Source organism: Lepidothrix coronata, unplaced genomic scaffold, assembly GCF_001604755.1.
Source record: "Lepidothrix coronata isolate B3197 unplaced genomic scaffold, Lepidothrix_coronata-1.0 Scaffold300, whole genome shotgun sequence".
NCBI lineage: Eukaryota > Metazoa > Chordata > Aves > Passeriformes > Pipridae > Lepidothrix > Lepidothrix coronata.
Window position 1 is genome coordinate 359,840 of NW_016690480.1, and position 26,939 is coordinate 386,778.

The 26,939-nt window shown below is 37.2% G+C and overlaps 1 protein-coding gene across 6 annotated transcripts in view; it reads right to left on the reverse strand.

Annotated features, from left to right (window-relative positions):
* The window catches only part of TAX1BP1 (Tax1 binding protein 1), a 53,049-nt gene extending 28,399 nt beyond the window's left edge, over positions 1-24,650 (reverse strand). For 5 of the 6 annotated variants that reach the window (XM_017837261.1, XM_017837260.1, XM_017837257.1 and 2 more), the window contains exons 1-5: positions 24,206-24,335; positions 21,171-21,354; positions 10,969-11,071; positions 7,696-7,883; positions 6,297-6,455 (exon numbers count right to left, since the gene is read on the reverse strand). In XM_017837261.1, the coding sequence (XP_017692750.1) occupies positions 6,297-6,455; positions 7,696-7,883; positions 10,969-11,071; positions 21,171-21,347 (627 nt within the window). In that variant the 5' untranslated portion in view covers positions 21,348-21,354; positions 24,206-24,335. Of the gene's footprint in view, positions 1-6,296; positions 6,456-7,695; positions 7,884-10,968; positions 11,072-21,170; positions 21,355-24,205; positions 24,336-24,527 lie in introns of those variants that run through there. The other variant, XM_017837256.1, reaches the window with a different exon arrangement.
* Between the last annotated feature and the right edge of the window lie 2,289 nt (positions 24,651-26,939).

Sequence of the window (26,939 nt, forward strand, 5' to 3'; positions counted from 1 at the left end):
AAAAGACCCTTAATTCACTTACTTGTATGCACACAGGCTGAACTGGGCACTTGTACTGCTGACATACCACACTGCACAACAGCATTTTTTTCACTGTCTAAACAGAGAAACTCTCCTTATAAAATGGCATCAGAAGCCAATTTAAATGAATCCCTGATACTTGAATAAAATTCTTGAAAGAATAAAGCTACTGTTCAGGTAGAACCTGCCAGCAGAATGTGAATTTAGACACATGTCCTATTAAAACTCTCCATCAGACAAATGAATAAGCCCACATTTAAAAAGTTAAATGGTAAACTAAACCTACAAAAAGCGTGAAAGAAGTTTATCGAGTTTATCAAGTCAGTAAATTCACTTCTGCCTCAATTTATGCCAATGTCATAACAGAAACTCTATTCAAATGTTCTCAAGACCAAAGAATGAGCAAGCAATCTGCAAACCTCTTCCTTCTGAGTCAAGTTAAACATACATGCAAACTACTGCCACAGGAACACGAACTGTCGCCACTGTCACATTAACGAAATTCGTTCAGACGCGCTCTCTTCCCACTAGAGGGAGACCAATGACTTTAAAAGCCTCATTTGCAAGCTTTGCTCTCTACAAAAGCACAAAACCTGTGTCCACAAAATTGAAGGGTTGCAGAGTATCAGAGGAGTGACCAGCAAAAGACCAACACAATGACCACTGCACGTTTCTCGCACTCAGCACAGTAATATTAAATCTTAAGACAGTAGGCAAGTACAGTGCTACTGGAGAGCTTACACATAGTTTAAGTATACACAAGAATGGGAACACAAAGACCAAAAACGCATACATTCTGATTATTTACAAAGGTATGTATATTTTATATTCATAATGTCTAAGATGCAGATTAGAAATATTTGTGTTATTGTTTTCTAAATAAAAACACACTTTCTGTTCAAATTTTTAAGTTCATTTTCTTATATTTTTGAAAAAGTAAAATATAGTCAGATGAAAGCAGCATACCAATGTGATTTAACACACAGAATATGTACCAGTTTACAAAAGAAAACCAAAGGAAAAGTTGAAATACTGAAAGCAACCTGAAACAGTTCTGGTAACCATGTATCACATATCTTCTTAAGCAAAATGATCCTAGGGAGTAGTTACCTAATTATTTTAACAGTGTTATAGATCAACATAACTGGTCTACTCTGGCCTCCAATCGGGAGGTCTGGAGACACACCATCTATAACGCTGCTGATGCCTTTGAGAACGCACGCAGGATCACTCTAGAGGAGAAAAGACAACGCAGAAAGAACCGTGCCCTGTAGAATATACCACCTAAGGAGTCTTTCTGCTGTGCCTTTTGCAACCAGACGTGTCTATCTCGTATCGGCCTTTTTAGCCACCAACGCACTTGTAACAAACGTGGGTAGAGCCCTTCCCAAATCTTCATTCGTGAAGCCCAGCCATGATGATGACTGCAAGCTGTATATACAGCATGCTTTTAAACAAAAGTATGCTATCAGGGAACACTACCATGGTAAAAAAAGATTTAACTCTGAAAAACTAACAGAAGGTTGTAAGAAAAAGATGTGACGTTCCTGAAACATTTCCCATAATTTCACATTTACTTTGAATTCCCACACAGAGTAGTAATAGATTAAGTTAAATCTTCACACTCAGTAAGAGCAAATTTAATGTCATCTGGGGGGAAAAAAAGTCCAGGAAGGGTTAAACTGGCACGGAAACTGCTGCAAAGGACTACTATGTTTTTGTCTAACTGAAAATACAGCAGCCCTTTTCAGAAGACTAAAGAGAGTGTGCACACTGGGGGGCAAGAGAAAAAAAGGCCACTTACCCCCTCTCTAAACTGATTTTTTTGCATTAAGCAGCCATTGGATAAGAGAAAAAGATTAATCTAAAAAAAAAAAAGACTGAATTTGTACCAAGTTCCACAATATCTCAAGTATCGGCGGGGGGGGTGGTTACCACAACGTAATGGTAGTAACCCTAAGTGTACACTAAAGAAGTGGGGCTGGAGAGCACACTCCCTCTGAGCACAAACACTGACTAATGCAGAGCTGTCTGTCTTGCAAGTATACTTTTTTCTGTGATGTTGGCAATGATAACATGAGAAAATAATGTCTGCAGAATCATTCACGTGTTGAACACGAAAATATAGGTGGTTTTTTTACTCCAGTGCAATGAAACGCTAAAAAAAATAAACCAAATCTAAAAAACCCAAAAGCCTTCACAAACAAGCAGTGACTCACAGTGCCATAATACATAACATGTATTAAAAACTGCACTTCAAGAACTCTAATAGCACATTATCATTTTATGCCTTGAATGCACTTAGTCCTCCTACCTTTGGTAGGAAATGAGATGGCTACTAAGAAGGCAACAAACAATTATTTATGTCCTGAAACACGAGGGTACTTTAGCAAATCAAAATCTGTAGTTTACTATGGCCATTACAGTCTGAAGTGCCAAAACACAGGAACTGTTTTTAAAACTCAAAACGGAGGAATCAAAACGGAGGAATCGTTTCACTACTTAAAAACATGCATAGAGCCCAGTATTCAAGCTTCATGGAGCACTGATTGTATCACACCTGAATAGATTGCTTATTATGCCATGTTCTTAAAAGATTGATCTGCTTTCAGCTTGTTTCTTCCTAATATTTTCCAGAATGACTTGCAAAACATCCCAACTAGGTAAAAAGCAGATTGAGAAGACAACAGTTCCACTCCACAAAATTCTGAGAATAACTAGGTGGGGAAGAAAGATCACTTAATCAAGAGTAGGAGGGAAGCACTAATTGGGATATAGCTGTGGCATTGTTCTGTCAACAACTCTCCTGTCTATATCACAAAATCAATGCTTCTACAGACATGGCTCAATGAACCAAACTACTACTGATAAAAATTAATACCAAAATGATGAAAGTAGTCTAAATGCATATGAATAAAAATGAAAAGGGGATTTTAAGAGAACTGTTTTAACAAAACATTTTCATATTAGGAACTCTGAGCTTTTCCATCATTAATCTGTCTTTTATTTATTACACTCTACCACAGTAAGGTTAACTTACATACTGTGACCCCTAACCACACCATTCACATTCTGTTCAATTCAATTACAGACATAAGGTAGCTTAACACTGTACTTGATCAAAAGACATGAGCTCAGTTAACCATATTATTTGCTATGAGGAAACTAAGCATGATTTTTAGAAATTAGGCAGATTAACCAGTGTTATGTATAAAGGGGTTCATAACTCCAGGGCCCCCGTATCACAATACAAATGGTAATAAGCAAATAGTAGTTGCCAATACATCAGCAGCATAAAGAGCTCTGCACGCAATTAGAATCAAATGCATGTGTCTGTACAGACATATCCACTTCCTTGACACATGAAATTACTGCTTTTTAAATACAGTACTTTGTACTACCATGGGGGTTTTTTGAGGGCTCTTTGCACAAGCAGAAATATATCTGTGAACTTCCTGATGGAAGTACTTCCAAAAGGAAAAAACCATTGTATGTTGTTAAGAGTTTTTACATGTGTTAAATGTAGCTTAGTTTTACTTTCAACAGAAATAGATTTCTATTAGTTATACCTGCCTCAAACTACAAAGGTAATTGCATTCAGTGTTTACAATAATAGCATCTTCTCATATGGGCTATTTTGTTTTATCAATTGTTGTTCTTCAGTCTAATAGGCTCTAAAAGATATTGGAAGATTTTTTCAACAGAATTCAAAATAGTTGAACTTTTACCTAAGTTAAACATTTTAAAAAATACAAATTTTAAATTCATCGATTCCATTTTTTATCTATTTATGTATTAAAAGTTTAGCACATAGATAAAAATCCACATCTATGTGAAAAAAGAGAACCAGGAATAAAAGAAGAAAATAATTACTTAGATAAAACAACCATTCTCAGACTTAAAGGCAAAAAACTCCACAAGCCAAGCCAAAACAACCTGGCTCACACTAAGCACCTGTGAAGACTGCTACTACACAAAATACAAAAATATTCTGATTACTCAGCACTTCAAAGGTAGTCTTATATAAAAATATCCAAGTTAATGCATTGTTCAGATTTATTGCCAATAACAATTATTCACATCACATGAAGTTGACTAGATTAGCTGGGGGGAAGGGGAGAGTTGGGAGAGTGGTGGTGTAGGGTTTGTTTTGGTGGTTGGTTGTGGAGGAGGCGTTTTGTACAGTTGTTTTGTTTGGGGTTTTGAGTTTGGGTGTTGTTTTATTTTTTAAACAACCCACGAGGAAAATAAAACCTAAGTACTGTAATCCAACTGAGTGCTGCATAACTGCTGCTCAGGAGTCTTTAAATCAATCCATTAATGCACTGTACATGTTCCCAGGAAAGACAGATTATACCATCCTGTGACCCACTGCTGTATTTCATGTGTTGGGGTGGGAAAGCAAGGAAAGCAAGAAGGGAAGTCATCTTTAAGACTGGAAAGCCACATTGTTTATTAAAATTTCTGATAAATAAAATGCTGACTTCCTGTACCTGACTTGGTAGATTCTTGTTTAATTTTCAGGAATAAAACTCAATCTATATTCTGCTTATATATATAAACAAATTAAAACTTTTTCAACTCAGCAGATATGATTCTTTTTTAAACAAGTGAAAAACAGAGAACAGAACCTAAAAGATGTAAAATAAGACCGTGTCAAAGTCTTAGAGACAAAAATTGCATGAGTTAGAAAGCTTCCATAGTATTCTAGACAGGCAAAGAGCAGCATCAGCCTTAGATCACACACCTACTTATAGCTCAGCTAAATACAAATGAGAAGTTCTTCACAATGCGTCATCTCTCCATCAAAATACAAGGCAAAAAAAAGAACAACAAAAAAATAAAAAAACCCTACAAAATGAAACCAAACATTCCTGAAATTAAATTCTAATTGCTAAGGTCTGGTGTCTTAGAGGCAAAGTTATTTTGGATTATAGAAATGCACAGTAAAATATGAGAAAGTACAAAGACATTTTTGTTCCTATACAGTCTAACTGTATCTTTGTTCGACAGCTATCAAAATCCCATTTCACAAATTTTTCCAAAATGGAATTTTAAAGCTAACATGGGTTAGAACTGACAGTTTGCTTTCAAGTATTTTTTTAAATGAGAGCCTCAAGTGACAATGACAGGTATCTGTGTAACTCATTCAGACTTATCCACCAAACTTGTGATCTACAAATCCATGAAAAGCATATTTGTAAGTATTAAATTCTTGTTTTATTGATTTAAGCTAGTTCTCCCATACATTTGAAATTCCAATCATTCTTTACTAGGAAAAACTTTTTTTTAAACAAGATCTTATCCTTTCTTTTCTCCTTAACCAACATTCTAGTCCACTTCACTTACTATTTAAAAGTATTCTACAAAGCATCAACATTTTTAACTTCCCTCAACAGATTCCTATTAAAGGTGTATCAAAAAGGACTGTTGACATGTACATACTAGTACTCAGAAATAGCCTATTAACTGCTGTCCACAGCTAAATTATATAGGCTTCATTACTTCAAATTTGTCCATGTCACCACCTCCCTCCCACATGTTTTTAATCTTCTTCTAAAAGTTGGGGTTTTTTTAAAAAGCAGCAACTTAAAAATAGATTAGGTCCAATGTTTTGGTGCCTTTTTTACAGTATTAGATTTCTTCTTGACCATATGCAGAATTCCTAATTAAGCTTGCTTTGTTTTAGGCTACATTTACATTTTAGCTAATAATTAACATTGTAAATGACTTTTAGGTGTGTACTTCTTTTCCCTTTGAAAATATTCAGACCTTTGTAAAACCTTTTAAGAGAAGTCAGTCACTAGTTACTTTTTACTCTTTGTATACCCTGGCAGTAGCATTCTCTGTTAAGTCCCAATCTTTGCTTTTCATAACAAAATTTTTTACCATTTTCAGTACTCTGTGTTCTATGTAGTTATTCCCTAATGTGAAGTTTTCTTGAAAAGCCTTCCCCCGTTTTAAATTAATGTAAGCAAACTTTAAACTATCAACTACTTTCCACTATGAATTCCACGGTTAAATGTCAAACATCTGGTAACAGTTGTCATCGATTATCTTACCAAGCCTGGTACCATAAGCCTTAAATATTTTAACCATTTTACGACATAAAAGGAATAGTGGCAGGAGGTTAATAGGAACTGACCTATTCTAGTGTAAATGTCTATCTAACTTCTGAGGGGTCCTGATAGCTGATTTTCACACAGTTTAAATGGTTCTTGAAAGAGCAGTATTACAGACATTATGAGTCAGCTTTAATCAGTTAAACAACTAACCTTTTGCTCTGTTTGCAGTTGGTCACATCTCTGCTTTTCATGGTTAAGTTCTTTCTCCAGTCGTTCAACTTGATCTCTGAGTTGTATTGTTTCCTTTTCCAGAACAGAAGTCACCTTTAATAGCTCTTCTTTTTCTTTTATTATTTTTTCAATTTTAAACTGTAAAAAACCCAAAAATAATCGAGTTTGGTAATTTTTTTCCCCTTCATTCTTATCAAATAAATGGATAACGAATTACTCCAGTGTCTGAGCAGAAGCACAGATTGTGTGTTCTCTGGCTAAGTTGTTTTACAATTTTCCCCTTATTCTCCAATTTCTGAAGTTTCACTGCTTTAACTGAATAGTACTACAGTACCATTAGATAGCACACTTTGCAGTGTCTTGATTTATATTCAGGTTTCCTCTCCTTAAATGAAATGTCTTTACTATTCCCAAGTGACAGTAACTGTGGACGAGCTAATTATCCCTGGAAACGTTCAAGGTCAGGCTGGATGGGGATCTGAGCAGTCTGATCTACTTGAAGATGTCCCTGATCATTGCAGCAGGGTTGGACTACATGAACTTTAAAGGTCCCTTCCAACCCAAACCATTCTACAGTTCTATAAGCCAAGATAATAACACACATTTGAAAAATTATTTTTAATTTTAGTACTATGAGTACATATCTGAAAAGCAAAAATATGCTAGATGTATCTCTCGACTCTCTTATCCCTAAATTTTGAAAACTGTAAATCAAATACATCCATGTACATGCTCAGATGCATGGCAAGGTAAAGGAACTGTACTGGGCAATTTTCCAAGAAGCAAGTCACACAGAAGTTGGTTTGGGTTTCTTATTTTGTCTAATTTCTTGGGTTTAAGTGGAGTTCAGCCTACAAACATCAAGAAGCAAATGGAAACGCCTTGACTCCAGATGTAAGCACACAAGTCCAACTACATCCCTCTAGCGAAAACCATGACACATCAAAAACTGCTTTAAATAAAACAAGAGCTACTCTAATATACTTGGGCACCTGCAATTATTCAGCTTAGTCTCCAGGGCTCTTAACTTGTGTGCAAATAAAAGTATTGGTTTGGTAACTCTTTTTTCTTACAAGAAGTACCATTTCACACAAAGGGTATCTTCCCTCCCTTCCACTTAGTTGGTGAGTACAGATGTTGGAGATGGGCAGTATCTACTCTTAGGGTTTCCCAGTCCATGCTTAGTGCTATACAGTTTAAAATCACGATTCACTTAACATGCAAATGTTCTGAACTCCAGTCAAATAGTGTGGAACCAGCCAGAAATACATACACTACCCATACATATGTAGGCCTTTTCCTTCTGGTTTGTTCTTTAATATCTTAGTATGTATATATTAAAAAAATAAATAATATTGTAAGAATTGTTGAGTCAAACCTCAAGAAGTCCAGCTTTTGTGGTCACCACTAACATATCAGAGTTTCCTTCATCTTCCATAGTGAGCAATTCTTCGACAGGAGAAGAGGTACGAAACTGGAAAGGTGTGCTTGCTCCACGGATTTCTCCTTTATAAGTCACGTAACAGAACTGATAAAATTCTCCATCATCATTTGGTAAATAATATCCTATCAAAATAAATTCATATTTGAAGAAACATTCAACACAAACTTGCAAGTCTCCGTCTGTAAACAGACTACCACATCATGTCTGACTTACAGATTTCATGCTCATTACCTCAGTAAGGCACAGATAACTCATCAAAACAGCAGAAAGGAAAAATCATCCTATTTAGTCACTCTCATCCCCCCACAGTTTCTCCTAGCTTTTAAGATAAATGCAAAACAGTGTTAGGCAATAGGTGCTATATGTAACTGTTGTAAAGTTACAGAACAAAGAGTGAGTGATTTTTGGCAAATACCTATGCAATCAAATACAACAGACAAAGGCGGAATAATATGCCATGACAAGACATCTGTAACCTTACCATCTTCCTTTTTGGGTTTTTTGTGGAGCAAACACAATTTACTTTTGCTGGTTTTAAACGCCAAAGCATAGCAATGCTCTGAATGGATAACACCAGAGACAAGGGGGGCATAGGTGGGAGCCTGGAGTTTGTTAATAAAGAGCTTACTCTTAAAATTGAAAAAAAAATTCTCGTAGCCTTTACAAGGTAAGAATAAATCCTCTTTCTTTTAGCTATGTAATATTGCATGTTGCAAACAAATTACTTCAGAAGAATTTCTATTCCACTGAACTGTTACCCACTGAAGCTTCTACATCAAGCCTCTTGCATTACCTGAATTCACACAGTAATATTTGGGGATGTTAAACAAACGTTTCCAGAACTAATGAGATTTTCACCTTTAGCAGTAATTGCAAAAACCACATGTTACCCAGTTCAATGGTAAGAAAACTATGTGGTCTTATTCAGAACATTTATTATCATATATCCTAGCCAGCCTGAGTATGATACTAGCATAATAAATCTTCACCAGATTTTCAGTGCAGCAGGTGATGTCACCCATTTCAGTTCTTATTTCACCACACCTCAATCTTCTCCCATTCTAATTTTATAAATGATTTCTATTCACCAACCTTTATTTCAGATTCCTATAAGTCTTTTCCCAGTACTCCTAGCTACTTTTCTTACAAATGGTAAAACATTACATGTGCTGTATGGACAGCACTTGTATCGAGAAATTCATGCTTTAAATAGTCTTATACTTTATTAACTGTAGCTCTGGGAATAGCATTTTAACCTCAAGATTCATACTTTTGGACCTGACTACACTTTCCTATATACCACTCAGTTTATCTCATTCAGTGCTTAAGTAAGATGCAATTACACAGAAAAAAATTCAGAACAGTCTTCCTTGCTGCTCCAGCAAGTTTTAATATTGATTCAGACAAGCTGGTTTTAAAACTACTCTAAGTCTTTTTTCTTGTATCTAACATGTACTGGAGAAAACAGATTCCTGCTTATTTTCTTCCAGCACACCTACTTGATCATTAAAAACCAAACATTTAAAGCATGCTGCACAACATTCACTATTTAGCTCAGATAATTAAGCTCCTGGAAGCTCTACTGATCTCATGTCAGCAGCATTAAAATATCTTGCCAAACACAACACGGAGACTGTCTGAAAGGAGATTCGATCTGGCAGCTCTATAAAAGTGGAGGTCTTTCAGCATGGAATGTAAGAGATGGGACAGAGTTACCCAGTCGCTTCATATGTGGTAAAATTTTTAAGTACAAAGGACTAATAATGGCATGCAGAGTCCTACTTTCTAGATCACTTTTAGTTTCAATACAAAGAACAGTGAACTCATCCAAACTATCATTATCTGCAGCTTTAACAAGAGAACAAGCTAATACAATCATCACTTCAGGATTTCAATTGTTTTTTTTTTCTCTCTACTTTAAGAAATAAAAACACACACACAAATACTAAAGTCAACTCTAGGAAGTAAAAAAGAAGATAAAATGGTACCTAAAAATCTGTTTGCAAGCAGAAAAGCATTTTAAAAGTTTACTGGAGGTGTTCTTTTCACACGAAATTCTGAACGTGCATATATTTTTGACATTTGTAATGTCCTGTGGCAACAAGTTCTGCACATTGACTGTGTTAGAAAAGTATCATCTTTATCTCCATTTTGAACCTGTCACTTGATACCTTACATCAACCGTTCCTACTTATTTAAATATAAACAATGAAGACATAAGTCACTTCACATTATTTCTCTTTCCCAGGATGAAAAATCAGGCAGAAGGAAGTTTGGAAGGTCACTTAGTCCAGTTTCTCACTCCGGAGACTGTTTTTAGCACCTGTTTGAGACTACCGTGGTTGTGTCTAAACAACTGTGTGGAATTCTCATCCTTCCAAACCAGGGATACCTGTTCAAGTGCTGCACTACTCACTCTTGGTAAAAGGGATCTTCCCAACATCAGGCATAAACCTCCCAGGTCACAATTCTCAGCCAGTGTCCCTTTTTACATTTAATGAGAAGAGTGTGGCTCTCACCTTTGTAACTCCACACCTTTATACAGAAGTTATTTCCCAATTTTGATCTTCCTTGTTTATTTGTTCTACTTTTTTGAGATTGCAAAGGGGAGGGAGAGGATATGATCTGCACACAGTGTTGAAAATTCAGTTATACTATAGATTTGTACAGTTGTGTAACATTTTCTGGTTTTTTCTTTATTCTTTTCATAAAAACTTTAGGTATTTCCATCAATTCCTCACTGTAAAATGTTCTCTGCAACTCTTTGACTTCTCTGAACCTTCACCGAACCATCATTTATTCTTTGACAACAATCACTTAATATTGGTAATGATGTCTGAAGTCCAGAGACTAAAGACAACGTAAAGACACAAGGCATTAAAAAATGCCAAGATTAAAAATGCCTGCTGATGATTAAACAAAGTCACTATCTGTATTTTAATAGTTTCCAACAGAGCTTCTCTATCAGTCATGAATACTGGCCATTACCATGTAAAAAATATACTAAGTCACTTACTTTCCCTTACAATTTCCCTGACATCTAAAATAAGACTGTACTTCACACAGTCAAATGTGGAAAATTCTCCTCCAATTTATCTTTGTAAAAGTCTAGAACTGCTATACAACCCTCAGCACTGAAAGGAACAGATCAGTATTTAAAAAGCTGCGTAGGCTGGAAAATACAGATAGATACTGCTTTACACTTACCTTGAAAAGTCAGCACACAGTTAACTGTTGATCCCTCCACATAATTATCTGGCATAGGTGACCAAAGAAAGGTGTAATAATCTCTTGCAGTACTCCAACCAACCTAAAATAAAATAAACCACAACAACAACAAAAAGAAAGAGGGATAAAACATTAAGCAAAAGAATTTGTTATGCACAGTTAAGGTATCACGGTCTGGCCTTTGCAACATACCGTATTATGTATATTTCTGCTTCAACATGCAATAAAAAGATACTTAACAATGTTTACAAATCAGGAATATTTAACAAGCATGTCAAAGATTTAGCATTAATTTTATTAAGCTTGTTACCTAAAGCAATAAATGGGTCTAAGGCAATAAAAGGGTCTATATAAAGTAAAACAGCAGACAGTTTTCACTACACATTAAACTACTATTTGCTATATTATTTTTTTCTATAAAGATACACATTACTTTATGAAAAATACAAAAATATTAATTCTTAATTTTATAGCAAGAATTTCCTAGTGTAAGTTCTGTCATGCTGACTATTTTGTGTCCGTGGTCCAACTAGCTCATCAGAAAACAAAAAGGAGGAAAGAAAAAACAACTTTCTCTTCTGCTGAAAAGACCAAAATTGACAGGGCCACACTAGCATTTTTTGGACAACTTCTGCAATACTAAAGACCAGCATTTCACTGGAATGATAACTCTCTCATACACACACGCCATGTCTGCAAAGAAAAAAACAAATTTGCATGAAAACCTAACTCAGCTAAGTCCGTGCAGTCTTCCCACTAACTTAACAAACCTTTGCTTTCAGACTTTTCATAAAAGTGCAATTCTGTATAGAGTTGAGGCGCTGGCACAGGTTGCCCAGAAAACCCGTGGATGGCCAATCTAAAGAAGTATTCAAGGCCAGGTTGGATGGAGCTCTGAGCAATCAGGTGTAGTGGCCAGCGTTCCTGCCCTCGGCAGGGGAGTTGGAACTACAGGATCTTTAACATCTCTTCCAACCCAAGCTATTCTATGATTCTATCCTCTGAATTCCAACAGGCTTGAAATACATGCAAGTTAAACGGAAAGCCAAAGCAATGGCTATTAATAATAGTATAATGGTAAAGGAGAAGAATATCTGATTTATTCCACTGCCCAAAAAACAAAAACAAAAACCCTTGTCAAAAGCTAGGTGTGGTACAGTTTATTAGTAACTGGGTATACTGTCATGGAGGAGTTAAGATGTGGAAACCCATAATTAATTCCTATTTAGGCCTCATGTGAATTAACAGTTCCATTTTGCAATGAAGAATCAATTCTTATGTATTAAAATATGAAACTAAATTTTAAAACCTTAACTTCACACATCAGTTGGAAAAAAAAACCCAACACAATACAGTCAACAAAAAGTCAACTACAAAAATGAAACTAAGTTCCAGTCAAAGTGCTAAAGCTGGAACAAATGCACAGTTAGTCCTTTCTTAACATCAGAAATCTTAATAAAACAAGAAATTTCTATGGGACACACTGGGAAACTTTCTCTGAGCCAGGTGGAGTACGCAAAGTCTATTAGTCCTTAAAAACCTGGCATGGGCAATGGCAAACATTACAATATCCACATTCAAGCACACAAACATTGCAAATTATAGAAGAACTCCAACACAAAACCTTCTGAAGTTCAGAGGAAGAAAAAGGAGAATAACCCGTCAAGCTACATGCAAGACTTGTGAAGTATAAACTCCAGTTCATCATGGTGTTCATCTGAGAAGCACAGCAGTCATCCCGTTGACTGACTGTGCTGGTACCATTACTTTTTAAGGAATTCATTGAAAACTCTGAAAACCTTCTGCTCGGAGATAGAAACTCAAAAAATACAAACATTCTTATTTCTTAGTCAAAAGAGCACATAAGATTTAGATGACATAACTTCCCTAAACCAACAGAAAGAAGAAAATCCTTTCTATAACTTGAAATAAAGCACCTGCTGATCTAGCATTCAACATATTCTTTTACATTCTCCATTTCTCTACATTTAGTTCTCACAAACTCCACTCTGAAACCCATTTTTAAATTAGAAACTTGTGCATAAATGCCAACACTCTTGCTTTCCTCCCAGATGTTAATCAACAGATTAATAATCCAGAAACCAAATCCTACTTTCACCCTCTCAACCCATGTTTTTAAACCAACAACTACACATCCTGTATCCAACAAAAGCTTCATATCCAGATTCGGTTATTATGTACAAACAATGTATAACTGAAACCTCACTTTATTTAATTTTCCCTCCATAAAATGGAAAGCTTTAACAGGCCATTACAGAGTAATCCACTCATGATATTCCTGTTTTCTACTTTTAAGCAAAAAGGCTTATTTCAATTTAGGAAATAATAAACACTTTTCAGTCACAGTGGAAAAGCTAAAGCTACAGTCACAGTGGAAAAGCTAAAGCCTGGTAAAGGTTAAGAGTCCAGCACCAAGTACTTTGCAATTTGGCTGGGCAAGTGAGGACAACTCAACTGTCCATAATACTCACACTAGACAGGTTTTCCTTATACTAACAAATAGCCATATAGTCATCATGAAGGATTTTTCTTCTATGTTGCCCAACAGATATAAGCCCCTTTCTTACTGCAATGCCACACAGTGGGATTAGCTTTCCGCTATTTACATTTCACCCACAGTACATTTCAACAAAATAGCTTGAAGAAAAGTTGCTGCATAGGAAAATAAATGTGGGGACAGGGGAGGGAGTGCCTGTCTGTATGGCAATAATGAGTTACCAAATATATTACTTAGGAAAAATAATAATTATTTTATTTCACTCTATCTCCAACTCTCCTCTGATTCCTCTTAAAAAGAATGTAAGCTTTTCTAAGAAGAAAGCTCTGCCTTACAACTGCAGTGTTTGCAGTGTAAAAGTTATTTCAAACTTCGTTTTAATTTCTTAAGTTTCAGATGAACATGGAAAACAAACACTTTACTGTTCTTGCATTCTGTTAAACTTCTTTCCTTTTATAATGCCTTGGTAAAGTCAGTTAACTCAGTCTTGAGACAGAGTGCTTTAAAGAAAGACCCTGAAAGGGAAGCTCACTTGGCATTTTGTTTCCTGGCTTCAGAAAGCTGCTATGCAGCTGGAAGAACAGCAGCATTCACTCTGCTGCATTAACAGTGCCTGACCTACCCATACAACATCAGCAGGACAAAGCAGCAAACCCGGGAAACACTTGTTTAGCTGAACCAACTTCAGCATAATCAGTGGGCCTTTACTGTAAATACCTAATACAACCCAATTAAGCAAAAGGGGGCGGGGGGGAAGGTCACACAACCCCAACCACAAAGCTTATCAGAGTAAAAATTATGCCTTTTTTGTAATTCAGAAGGCAAATTACATATCTGAGAAAGTAATTTAGCAAAGTACCCAATGTACTGCAAAAATACAATATGCTAACTCCAAAAGAAGCAAAATTTCAGACAACAGGTAAGGCTCTGGATGTACATTATACAGTATAATTACTACTGACAACAGTAAGTGAAAAGCCTTGACATGTTTCACATAGTAAGAAACAGTTATTTTGACTCAAACCAAAATGCCATTGGGCCCAGTATCAAAGGAAGTGATTTCTCCAAGCAGGCTCCTTTGGGCCATAACCCTGAGTTAAAGTAACATTACTTGAAAGTCACAGTAGTGCTTGTGCTACTGTAGTATATAACAATCCACTACAGGCAGCTACAAAAATCAAGCTCTTCTGAGACAACTAACAGATGGGAAAATTAAAACATCTGGGGGCAGTGAAGCTCATACCAGGCAAAATTACTGCGAGTTAACTGTTAACACTGACACCTCACTGATGCAATACACTTTTGAACACAAGCATCACCAGCAAACAATGGTATCTAGATGCCAGTTCTGAAAGGATCAAACTGTACAAAAAAATTTCAGAAGCTGGACGTGAGGAAAAATACTTATTAAAGTACTAAGTACATTTCAGTAACATTCAGGCACAGGCATTTCAAAATAAGTAAACAATAAAATTAAACCTTAGGGGTCTTTAGTATGTCTGTGATCCCCCTATAATACATTCAACTTTCCCTTACCTCAGACCAAGACACTTAAGACCTCACTTCAAACATCACCTCACTACTCACACCGAGATTAAAATTTGTTATACAACAGGAGCCCTAAAGCTGAGACATTCGTGGGCAGAAGATGGCTGCAAAGTACTCTAAACTCTTTGTGAAAGCCTGTAATCTTACTATGTTCTCTTATTCCCAGACCTCAAGAAGGCATCTCTGCTAAATGTTACAAACACATACAGGTAATCTTTCAACTTGGGCTGTTGAAAACATATGGTATTTGTTGCAATATCAAGGTACTATCAGGATCCTAAGTTATGATCATCTCTTGTTGGTTGTATTTCTACCTCATAGTTCAGAGGAATGTGTCAAAATGACACTGACCGCGTGCCTAGACCACAGGATCAACTTTCTCTATTAGGTATAAATCAAAATAAATATAGAAACAATATGAATTCTCTAAAAGAAAACCTGCTACATATGTAAATGACTGTCCAAGGAAATGTTATGACAGATCAAAGAGAAAAAAAGCTATAGTTTACTTTAGGAGATAAGTATGAAAATGTATTAAAAAGGGGTGGGTGGGGTTTAAGTAAACTACTCCCTTACTATCACATCTCATGAGAACAATAAATTAGCACAGTCTCTTACTTCAAAATTGTTACTAGCTACTGCCTACTTTGTCATGCCCATTCTGACTCTGACCACACAAACCTACTGTAACAAATATATTTAGAAAATTAATGACATTTGGAATAAAATGGCAGAATTTCTCGTCAAAGGTAACATCACACAAACCCAGATTATCCTTCTCTTCATCTAGTATAGCAACTGCAAATATGCTGCCACGGACATCTTTTTTTTTTTTTTTAAGCTAAGTATTATTTGCATGTCCTTCCAAAGAAGGTAAATCAGAAACCAACAGAATCACTCTAACTCACAAATAGAGCAATTCTCAAAACATTCTGAATTCCAATAATTCTATTCCCAACTATTTTAACAACAGGACATACTGTCCACTGCACACTCTTGTATCTATCATGGCCAGCTGTGCAGTGACGATTCTGTGCCAGAAAAATAGTATTTCTATATGCATATGGTCAATAACACATCCAGATGTTGTATTATACTTCATAACGGGATCTCAATATATGGAAGTAATTGCTGTGGCTTTTTAGTTATCAATCTACAACAGAATCAGGATATTGAAATGACTCACACAAGCTGTACCGTTATTTGCAGTCCAAAAAAGACTAAAGAACCCAGAGTACTATACAAAGACATATCCACATTGCCTTTATAAAACACAAACACCAAGCTATTCCTTAAGTGTATATCAAATACAAAGTCAAATACTGTTACAAATGTTTTTGACCACAGACAATTTAATTCTGCTATAGATTTATTTAGGTCTGCTATAGATCAGGACATTGAAAAGAGAGAAACCAAGTTGCATGTAGACACAGGTACTGTCCTGATGCACAAACAGTAGCTCAGGTATGATGTCCTAAATACTGAGTGCTCTCTCAGAGCAAGCAGACACTCGTGTTCAAATAAGTTACTAAGATCTTCCCAATTCCGGTTATTCAATTTTTCCGTATGTTAAGTTACCAGAACATCAGATCACAATTTTTAAGGTGTGGATATTAAAAATATGGACAGTAAGAAATAAAACATTTCCTTTCCTTCTCTAGGGGTACACTGAGACAGTCAACACCAAAGCATGTCTACAACTTGTCAACATCCTAGAGGAATGGTACATGTAGATTACTTAGAAAAATATATCAGCTAGAACTGAGGAATAGAAAAGTTTTGATAGAATAGTTAATTAATGACTCAGCAAGACCAAAGACCATTAGCTTAACATATGTAAGACTGATTACCTGCTGATACCACACATTGTTCCAGCATGCTGGCCTCAGCAAAATTACATCTTCAGAGATGCACAAAGTATTATGATATAACCCCACAAACACCTACACCTTTGATGCAATATCTTTATAGTCCCCACAGAATTCTTTCCTTGTGCCTTTGAGATGGATAGAAAACCTGCCTCTCTTATATACTGAACATCAGACAGCTCTATTTGCAGACATATGCTCTAGACAGAGAGGTAAGCACTGCTTCTTACCAACCAAGCAGGTTTTTCAAACACTTCTGCAAATCTGGACATTATGCATTAATAATGCAAAAATATCATTCAGCCATATGATTATTCACTTTATTGTGAAATATATCACAATATGTAGACTTCCCTGGCCGGAAATTAGGACTACCTACAGACAGACCACTTTTGCTGCCAGATGTAGTGCACACATTAGTTATTTTTCCTCTTTTAGATTTGGATTACTCTCAAGACCTCTCCAGATTTTAATTAACCAGAGATGAGCAGAGACAAAGAGAGGATACTGGCCTTGGATCACTCTGGGAGTACAGATCTCCTATGAAGTCAATTGAGAATGGCAAGTCTTCTTGCCTTTGACTCAGAACCATCAGATTCTTCTGCATAGAAACCCTCAGTAGAAGGAAAGTTGATCTGAAATTCTAGTTTTCCCTACATGAACAGGGACTCAGGCTCAGGATGTGCATGCCAATTATTAAACCTCTGAATTATATCTCTGAAAAAATGCCCTTTTTTTTTTTCCCCTCAGTAACAAGCAAGGACATAACTGATCAAAATCTTCTCACATTTGATTACAGATGACTCTCCAGAACATCATAAAAGCAAAAAAAACAGAGGTGCAATGAAAGACAACAGATTTGAAGACTGAGTCAAGACCTAGTTTTGATTCCCCTCCTATAGGGGACAAGTAAGAAAAAGAAGGATGAATATATACAAAAATAATAAAAGCTGCATATTCAGAACTTCCCACATCTCCAAGTTTTTGCCAGATGTCCAATCCCAAAATTAGTGTATTCATTTAGATACATCTAGTTTGTAAGGAAATGGGTATATCTGAAATAATTCTCCTATATGCAACATTAGTCTTCCAGTTTATGAACACCTTCTTGGGAACAGTTTTAAACCCATGACCACCACCACAAAGTGCCTTATGCTCAGCATTACTGAAATTCAACATTTAGCAACTTACACCAGGAACAAAAAAAAAAAAATCACATTTTATATACAGCATATGCAGGGAAGTTGGTAGAATCTGTTAAGTTCCACAACTTAAAAGTAAGCTACTCTTCAGAAGAGAATTCTAAAAAAGTTTGAAAAGGCAGCTTAAATTGTCATTCTACATGATGCAGCCACGCCAATAAAGTAGCCATAGCCCATCTACAACACACCTTCCCAGTCCCCTTGTTTCCATCAGGGTGATGCCAGCACAGTTGCCCATTGCATCACACAGCAATCAAACTAAAGAACCAAACCAGTTTTGAAATAAGATGGTAAAAGCTGACGGTGGAAGGACTGTATTTTCCTGGCAGATCACTCTGCTGATCCATTTCACTGTGCAGCTGCGCTAACAGCTGGACTAGCAAAACAGGGACAATAATACAAGGATATAAATAACCAATCAAGAGATCATTGCTGAAGAAACGTACTTGCACTTGCAAATGAAAACCATTCACTAAAAAGGTACCTATAGATTTTTTTCAGTTCAATAAAAAAATTCTTATCTATCTAACAAGACAGAATACAGTTGAAGCTGTCGCCTTCAACAAAAATCAACATCAGAACCGAAAACAACACAAGGTTCACAGGAGGCATGGAGGACCTTATTCCTTACTTATTTTCTGTACAAATCGGAAATCACCACTGTTTTTGGGGGGGGATTTTATTGTTTATTTTAAACTAGGTGCCTTTTCCCTCTGTCCAGTATTCACTATTACAACACTAGTTACTTTCGGTGCAATTTCAGGCAAAGGTTAGGTGACATGAGCTTAAACAGGTTTGTTTTCTAAGCAATTTATGCACTTCAAAAAGACAAGGTGAACTTTATTCCCTCTACATGAACAGTCTGTGAATCTACATCTTGAGCTCTCTCACAGAAGCCCCTCTTTCCTTGCATACTAGGCCAATACTACAGGTCATTAATTATTGTTCTCATAATTAGTCAAGATTTGCTTTTGTCTTCTTTTTTCAATCACAGAATCACTTTAATAAACATGCCTCTCTCCTTCATACATGTTTTAGAGAGGTAAATTATAAAACCCCTGCCCGTTTTCATCAGTTTTCAAGCCACCTCCAGGTAGTTTGTTATTTGTCCATGAACAATCAGTTCTCTAGAAGTCACTCATTTTTACACTCAGATCACAGTATAGTACAACTTCTGACTATTATCTGTCCCAAGACAACTACACTTTCACAGTTTATTTTACTGTAAACATTACATATACATATTTGTAGTAACAGATACAGTCAGACAGCTGGCTCCATTTAACTCCCTGTATGGTAACTATACTAAGTCAGTATATCCATAACACATTATATAAGCTGACATAGTCACAAAAAGAAAGCCATTTTTATTCTTTTCCCATCTTACAATGCTTCCTTCCCTTGTGCTGATGAGAATTAGGTGAACTGGAAATTCAGCTGGGGAATTCCACTTAAAAAATCCAGTCACAAAACGTTGGTTTTAACCTCAATCAATTCCCTGATTTGATTCATTACACAAGATCTTGTTTCACGTAAAGGAGAGGAAGTACAAGAAATAAGACACCCTGCGTAAAAGATGTTTCTGTCAGCAGTAGTAATACCTTATGCCAGTTCAAGATGTTCCTCAAATGACTGCCAAAGCTGTATTACCTGTCACTGTTAAAGTAAAATAAAAACTCATACCTCAACAGTTTATGAAAGCTATCATCACAGTCAAGATGAAATCAGATAGCTGCACATTGTAAGCAGCATTTCATGTAGTCACCAAAAAAACTGTTTCATGCTTCTTTTTAATTTTTCCTACTTAGTAATTTTAGGGTCCTGTCTGATTGCCTCCCTCACTTAAACCGAAAGACAAAGTCACTACATTCACTTCTAAAGTTACATTTAAATAATTTCAAGATGCTTATGTGTAATATGAACAGCACTCTTCTAAAGTTTTGATACAGATTGTTTTTGAAGTTTCATTAGTGTCATTAGCTAAATACTCAAGTGTGCTCAGTTACACAAATTGCAAAAATTTGCAAATAATCAAGATACATATACACATATTTTTAAAACCTTCCCACTAGAGAAATGTGCCCGCTTGTAAGTTGATACCTCCCTCGCACAACTTCATGACTGTAGGCACTGCACAAAGCATTAAAAATGCTTCTGCTTTGTTATAGAGTGCAGTACTTTTATGTTGCAGAGGAGTAATTTATCTTTATAAAGACCAACAATGCATTGATAATCTGTAGATTATAATGAAGTCAAGCATTTACATTCTTAAATAGTGGACACAGTTCTACAGGAAAGGTCCTCCAGTACCAAACTAGTCTGTCACCTTTATGCCCCCTCCACTGCCAAAGCATCACTTCTTTAAAGGCTGAATCAAAACTTATATTAGCCACACAAATAAAGAATATAAACATCATCTACTAGGAGCTATACTGACAAAGAAACACAGATCAAGGTCCTAAATAGAAGTAGATATAAGAATTAAAGAATTTTTAATCCCATTCTTCTAATGAAGCTTTACTAGCCTTTAAAAATATCTCCAAATATATTTGGAGGAGTGGCCTCACCCCTCCACCTTTTTCAAGAGTCTGTTTTGAACAAGTTTAGTGATCTATAATGTTCAGCCTGTTCTAGCAAGAACAATTAATCAGGGATGTGTATCAGGATATCTCCAGCTTAGTTTTCATTCTTTCCACACGCATTTCACACTAACTCTGTATCATATTCTTCACACAGTCCTCTTTACAATGTCACTCGGTGAGCACACACCTCTTCTCAAATCATCTCCATTTAATTCTGCACACCAGCACCACACATCACACCTTGCCTTTATTCCAGCTGATCTTAAGCATACTCATTTTGAGTTCCAGTTTTGAGCTCCAGTTTGGTCTTTGTTACAAAACTTACGCTCTAACACACCACTTAAGTGATGTTCAACTTTAAAAGTTTATGAGAGAGCTTTTATGTTGTTGGGATTTATTTTTTTTAACCAGTAAGACAGTGAGCAAACATTTGAAAAATAGCAATAGAACAAGCTTCACTTACCTTGAAAATGCCAACCCAATCTTTTTGATGAGGATGGATAAACTGGGTTAGAGTGTAGTGACATTCAAGATGTGTGTTTGGAAGATAACTTTTCGCCACATTTTGAAAAATCACATGTGCAAAATTGGAAGTCTGCAAAGCGTTAGTCGAAGACGGAACTTCTTGAAAGGATGACATGATTGATCTGTAATGAAATTGTAGAAGTTACTACTTCAACATAGTGGAAAAATTAGTTAAATTACAAAAATTAATCTAGTTGAAATAAACAAGACAGAAAAACCTAACAATTAGTTCCCCTGTTCCAAAAACAGATAGCCATAGACTAAATTCACCAAAGTGCACTGACTCAGCATCATTCCAAAACAATCACCTCTCAGAATAAAAGAGTAGTTATTTCAGCAATGACATCAAGATGGAGATCTGAAACGGTTGCTTAGCTGAATGCCCCCAGTATTCTATCTCAGATACAACGGCAAAAAGTGGAAAATAAAAGCAGTGATGGGAAAACAAAGCAAGGTTCTAACTCAATGAGAGATTCTTAATGGTTCTAGACATGGTAGAGAAGGAGAAACAAAACTTCTGTAGTTTCCCTGCTTTACATTTTTCTCAGAATCCGTAGTGCTCAGTGCTTTTCACAGGGTTTTTATATATGAAGTTTTTCTTCCCCTCTCAGTAGAAGTATCAAAGTTCCATTTTAAGACCTTTTTTAAAGACAAGAAAGTTTATCTAAACAGGAGGGGTTTGTTTGGGTTGGCTTTTTTCCCTGCTTCTTCTTCAAAAGACTTCTCCTGCCACCTTTCAGCATCCATGAGCATCTTTTACTGTTCTCACTGTAACACATGCTCTCAGCTCCACACGTTTGGCTTCATTTCCATAAACAATGGACTGCATTGACAGCAGGAACACTGAGGTATGCATGCAGTTTGATGGATTAACACTAATCAGTTGGGACTGCAAAAGCTTTTAATCATGCTTTCCATTCACCACCTCATTCAGGATACACAGTGCTACAAATTACAGCAACACAAGATGCCTCAGCAGCAGAACAAGAACATCCTTTCCTCAGATTCGGCAATATCTGCCAAAAGTAGAATAAGGGCAACTGAAAAGTTTCAAGTGTCTGATTTCCAGGTACAATCACAATTCTGTCAAAGCATTTCCTATCAGGAGGATTTTGGCCTTATGTATCTAACACTTCTAGAAAGATGAGCCATCCTATTCTTGCAATTGATGTTAAAAGTAATTTTATACTGACCAAGCAAATTCACGTTTTTATGAAGTAACTGCCAAGTGTGTGACATAATATATTACTTTCATTGAAGATACATGTGGAAAACAAAACCAAAAGGGGATAGGGCACTGCAAGTCTCAAGTAGTTCAAAGATTAAAAGCTGTTTGTGTATTTCCTATAGCCTTTTACAATTTCACCGGCTAAAAAATAAGTTGCAAAGACCCTGTGTTTTCTGAAATAAAATGCACTCTGAAGTAAACAGATATTCATCATTCAAAACAAGGAAAATAAAGGAGGTTTTCAGTTGTAAGCCCTCAATATTCAAGCTTAATACTGTCCAATTTAGTGTGACACATCAAGTACATACAGGCAGCCATGACATTATTTCAATGTATCAGATGTTAAACAAAAAACAATTTTGTACACTGAACAACACAGGTTATAAGATAAAATGCCAAGCTTGTGAAGATGAACAAATACAAAGGAAAAACAAGAACTTACACAAGCCAGAAACTGAGTAGAGATTAAAAGACAGTTTTCTAGAGAAAATAGGGTACATATAAATCCTATCAGTTGGTAGCTTCACGGTCCAGAAGAGAGTAGCAAATTTTAAAGCACAGGAAAACCCTGAAAGCTCCCACACATCTCAAAACAGAGTATTATATTCAAGACAGCTCTCAAATCCACTCTGAACTATAAACAGTATGCAGCAGCAGTTTCTACATTTCTAAAAGAAGCAGAATAACCTTATTTCCAAGTGCAACAAATTAATTCATCTTTAGTAATTCAGTAAATTAGCCAAAAAAAACACTAACATGAAATAGTGCTTCAGTTTTCACCAGCCAGAATAAGTACAAAAACGGTTAGCAAAGCATTAATAACAAAAACAATTGATTTTTTTTAATAAGTCTATTTTTAAGATTGTATAGTTTAGCCTAAGCACACACTACCGGAGGAAAAAAAAAGAAAAAAATATACTTATTTCAGCACACCAGCTGCCACTGCTGAGTAGTACTGGAACCTCTGGAAGTTCTTTAGTGGAACCAGTAAAGGGAGACTGGTTTCCAAGCCCAAAGCAGAACTGTTCACAAATCTGAACTTGGGCAGACCAGCACAGTCATCTGGGATTACTGTTGCCTAGCAGGAAAACCCCCGGAGCTTAGGTGATGCTGAGATCTACTTACAGTTCAAGAATAGTTTAGGGCGATGCTGCGTGCTTGCCTGCCTGCTTAACTCACTGCTACCGGTTAGGAAACAGGAGAGGAGGAGGAGAAGGAGGAAGAGCTACGCACTGGCTTCATTACCGACATGACAAGCGCTTCCCACGGAGAGGCTGAGCGACGCCTTTGGTTTTACGCAGCGAAAAGAACGGTGAGAAAGAGGAAAAGCTCGTCGGGCAAGAAGAGCAAAAGCGGGACGAGCCGTACTGCCCCAGTCAGCCTCCCCGGGAGTCCTCCGGCCGCGGTCCCGGGCACCTGACATCCCGGCCCCGACCTGCCCCGGCCGCCTCTTGCCCCTTCCCCGCCGCTGCTCCGTCACCGGCCGGCGCGGCCTCACTTGCCCGCCTCGATCACCTTTGCTCCGGGCCTTCGCCTTCCCCCGAGGAAGGGGAGCCCCGCCGTCTCCCGCAGCCCGGCCCCGCCACTCCCCTCCCGACCTCGGCCGGCCCGCACAGCTGGCGGGGGCCGGTGGCGCAGAACCGCGGCCTCACGGCCCCACCCGCTCCGGGGGCTGCCGGAGGCAGGGAGGAAAGAGCGTGTCAGCCCTGCCCGTTCCCCCCAGCCAGGCCCCGGAGCGCCCTTACCTAGACAGACGCGGAGAGCGCCAGGGACATCAACATGGGGCCTCCGCCATCAGTGCCGCGCAGCCCCGCCCGCCCGCGTCACTTCCAGCCCGGCCCTGCCTGCGCGGGGCGGGATCCGGCTGGAGACGGGAGGGTTCTCCGGCTGTCTCACAGTCTGACCGTTCCCCCTTTTCCTAAGGCACACGGACTCGGGGGGCGAGAGGGCCCGAGCAAGGCGGCGCTCCCAAGGTGTGCGGGGTCGTGCTGCTGTTCCTCCGTACAGCGCTCCCACGGTCCCCTCCCGGCATGTCCATGATTACAACATCACCTCTGTCGCACTCACATGCCCCGATGAAGTCATCGCCTCCTCCGTCACACTTCCAAAACACGGGCGTGCTCGCACCTCGTGAGTAGCCAGTGTTAATCTCCCAGCCTTTGCGGGTCTTCCCAGGGCAACGGAGGGATGAGATAAGAGCGATCGTGAACGCTTACGCAGGATTCTACTTGGGTAGGTTGGCGGACCTCCGTGAAAGTACATTACATCACACATAACACCGACTCAGAGAGCACAGAACCACAGAATCGTTTAAGTTGGACAAGACCTCTTGAGATTATTGAGTCCAACCTTTGACCGATTACTTACCTTGTCAATTAGACCGTGGCACTAAGTGCCCCGTCCAGTCGTTTCTTGAACGCCTCCAGGGACAGTGACTCCACCACCTTAATCACTTTAGTTACCACAAGTTTATACAGCATTAATTTTACCTTTTATTACATCTGATAGTTTTAAAACAGTCTAGACTTAAAAGGTTTGGGCAGGAAGGCTCGTCCAACTACACTCACAACTATTTCACTGACTCCACTCAGTTTTCATCCAAAAGTAGCACATAGACCACTTACCAGAGTCTCATTTCTGAATACAAACCAACAGTGACGAGTACCCATCACTCGTATGCGGGACTTGTCCCAGTGCGCCCAGTGTTGGTTGCCACCACAAACCGTCTCCAAGATCATCTTTACCTTTTTGTTGCTATCTCTTCTTACATGTTTTCATGTGTATTTTCAACAAATGGATTATGTAGAGAGACATAGTGTTATTACTAGAATTAATATTCTATTATAGGATTAATTATTAGACTTACTGAGTTAGGTTTTTGACAGGTTCACCAGCTTTTTCATGGTCAGTCCTAACAGAAATGAAACTAAGCTGGAGCATTGAAACTGTTCTTTTAAGTAATTGAGGTTATTCATTGTACTTGTACTTCTTGTTTCTGAAAACAGTCTTATGTCTTCTGGTATATCACAGGTTACTAAGTAATCCTTTGATTTGTAGCCACAATTAATAATCTCTTATATCATCCATATAATTCATTTTCCCCTGAAAAACAATTACTTCCCTGCATAATACTAACTGACCATTTTAGAAGACACAAGATGTATAGCAATCTCTCCTGTAAGACTAGATGAATTTTTGTAGTGGAAAATGAAACCAGTATGTTGTTCAGAAAAGCAATAAATATTTCTAAGGAGATAGGAAGAGCTATTTCTTCTTATCTCAGCCCCCCATTTCTTCTTTTCACTGCTCTTTGCTCTGTATGCATGATAAAGGGCTAAGAGTCACAAGATACCGTTCTCATGTGGGCTGGGACTTAGGAAGAACTCAGGGTTTACAGTCACTAGCTGGGGAATATCAGTATTGGTGAGACTAAGTAGTTTTGCTTTTGTTTAAAGCCATTATAATGCAGGTTTATGGGAATATGATGGGAAATTTGAAATAAAGATTTTCTTTGGCAGCTAACAAAGTTTTTACAGTGAGTGCCTGGTATAAAAAAACCCAAACAAACTAGCTCTGTTTCCTGATTTTTAAAAGAAGACTTCTCCCCCATACCAAGTTTTTTAAGAAACTTGAGGTATTTCCATGTTCACTTAAAAAATGTTCATTCGGTCAAAAAAGGTAGTTACAGGTTACTCATAATTCAGTATTGAGTTATTATTTCTGTTGCTTAATGCATATGGAAAAAACAAACTACATGTGCTAGTTGTCACGTACAGTGTAAATATTAGAACAAATAAATCAAGAATAATCTTACCTTTTCTAGTACTTATATCCACAATTTTCAGGAAAATGTATTTTTAAACTCTGTATCTCAACCACACATATATAGTGGTTATAATAAATACATAATACAAAAATATTTCTTCAATTATACAAATTAATATTTCTTACTAAAATAAATGGTTTAATAAGTGTTCTCATGTATGTGTTTGTATGCTATGTTTAGATGCCAACCTTATCCCTCTACAATTTATAGATATTTTACAGAAAGACAGTGCAGCGCCTTTTCTCATTTTGTTATCGCCTCTTCGAGAAATGAAGGACTTGACCCAAATGGACAAGTTGTGCACCGTGATCTCAGGATCAACAATCAATATGCTTGTACTTGTGCAATCAAAGATTTGAATCAGGAAAAATGTGACTGGAACTGGTGAAACTTGCAGTTGCTCTGAGAATTAATGGTTGAGTGCCTTAATAAGTCTGGATCTTCTAGGCAGCTACTATCTCATGAAATTCATCCATGTGATATAAATCTTTTAGAAAACTTGTTCTTGAGTAGGAAAAAAGCAAAACAAAACAAAACATTATTTTTCTATCTTTCCCTACATTCTCCTCAAAATATTTAAAAGCAAAAAAAAAAAAGTTTGATATCAGCATTTCTAACAAATCCTTACCCTTGTGAGATTCTCTAATGCTAAC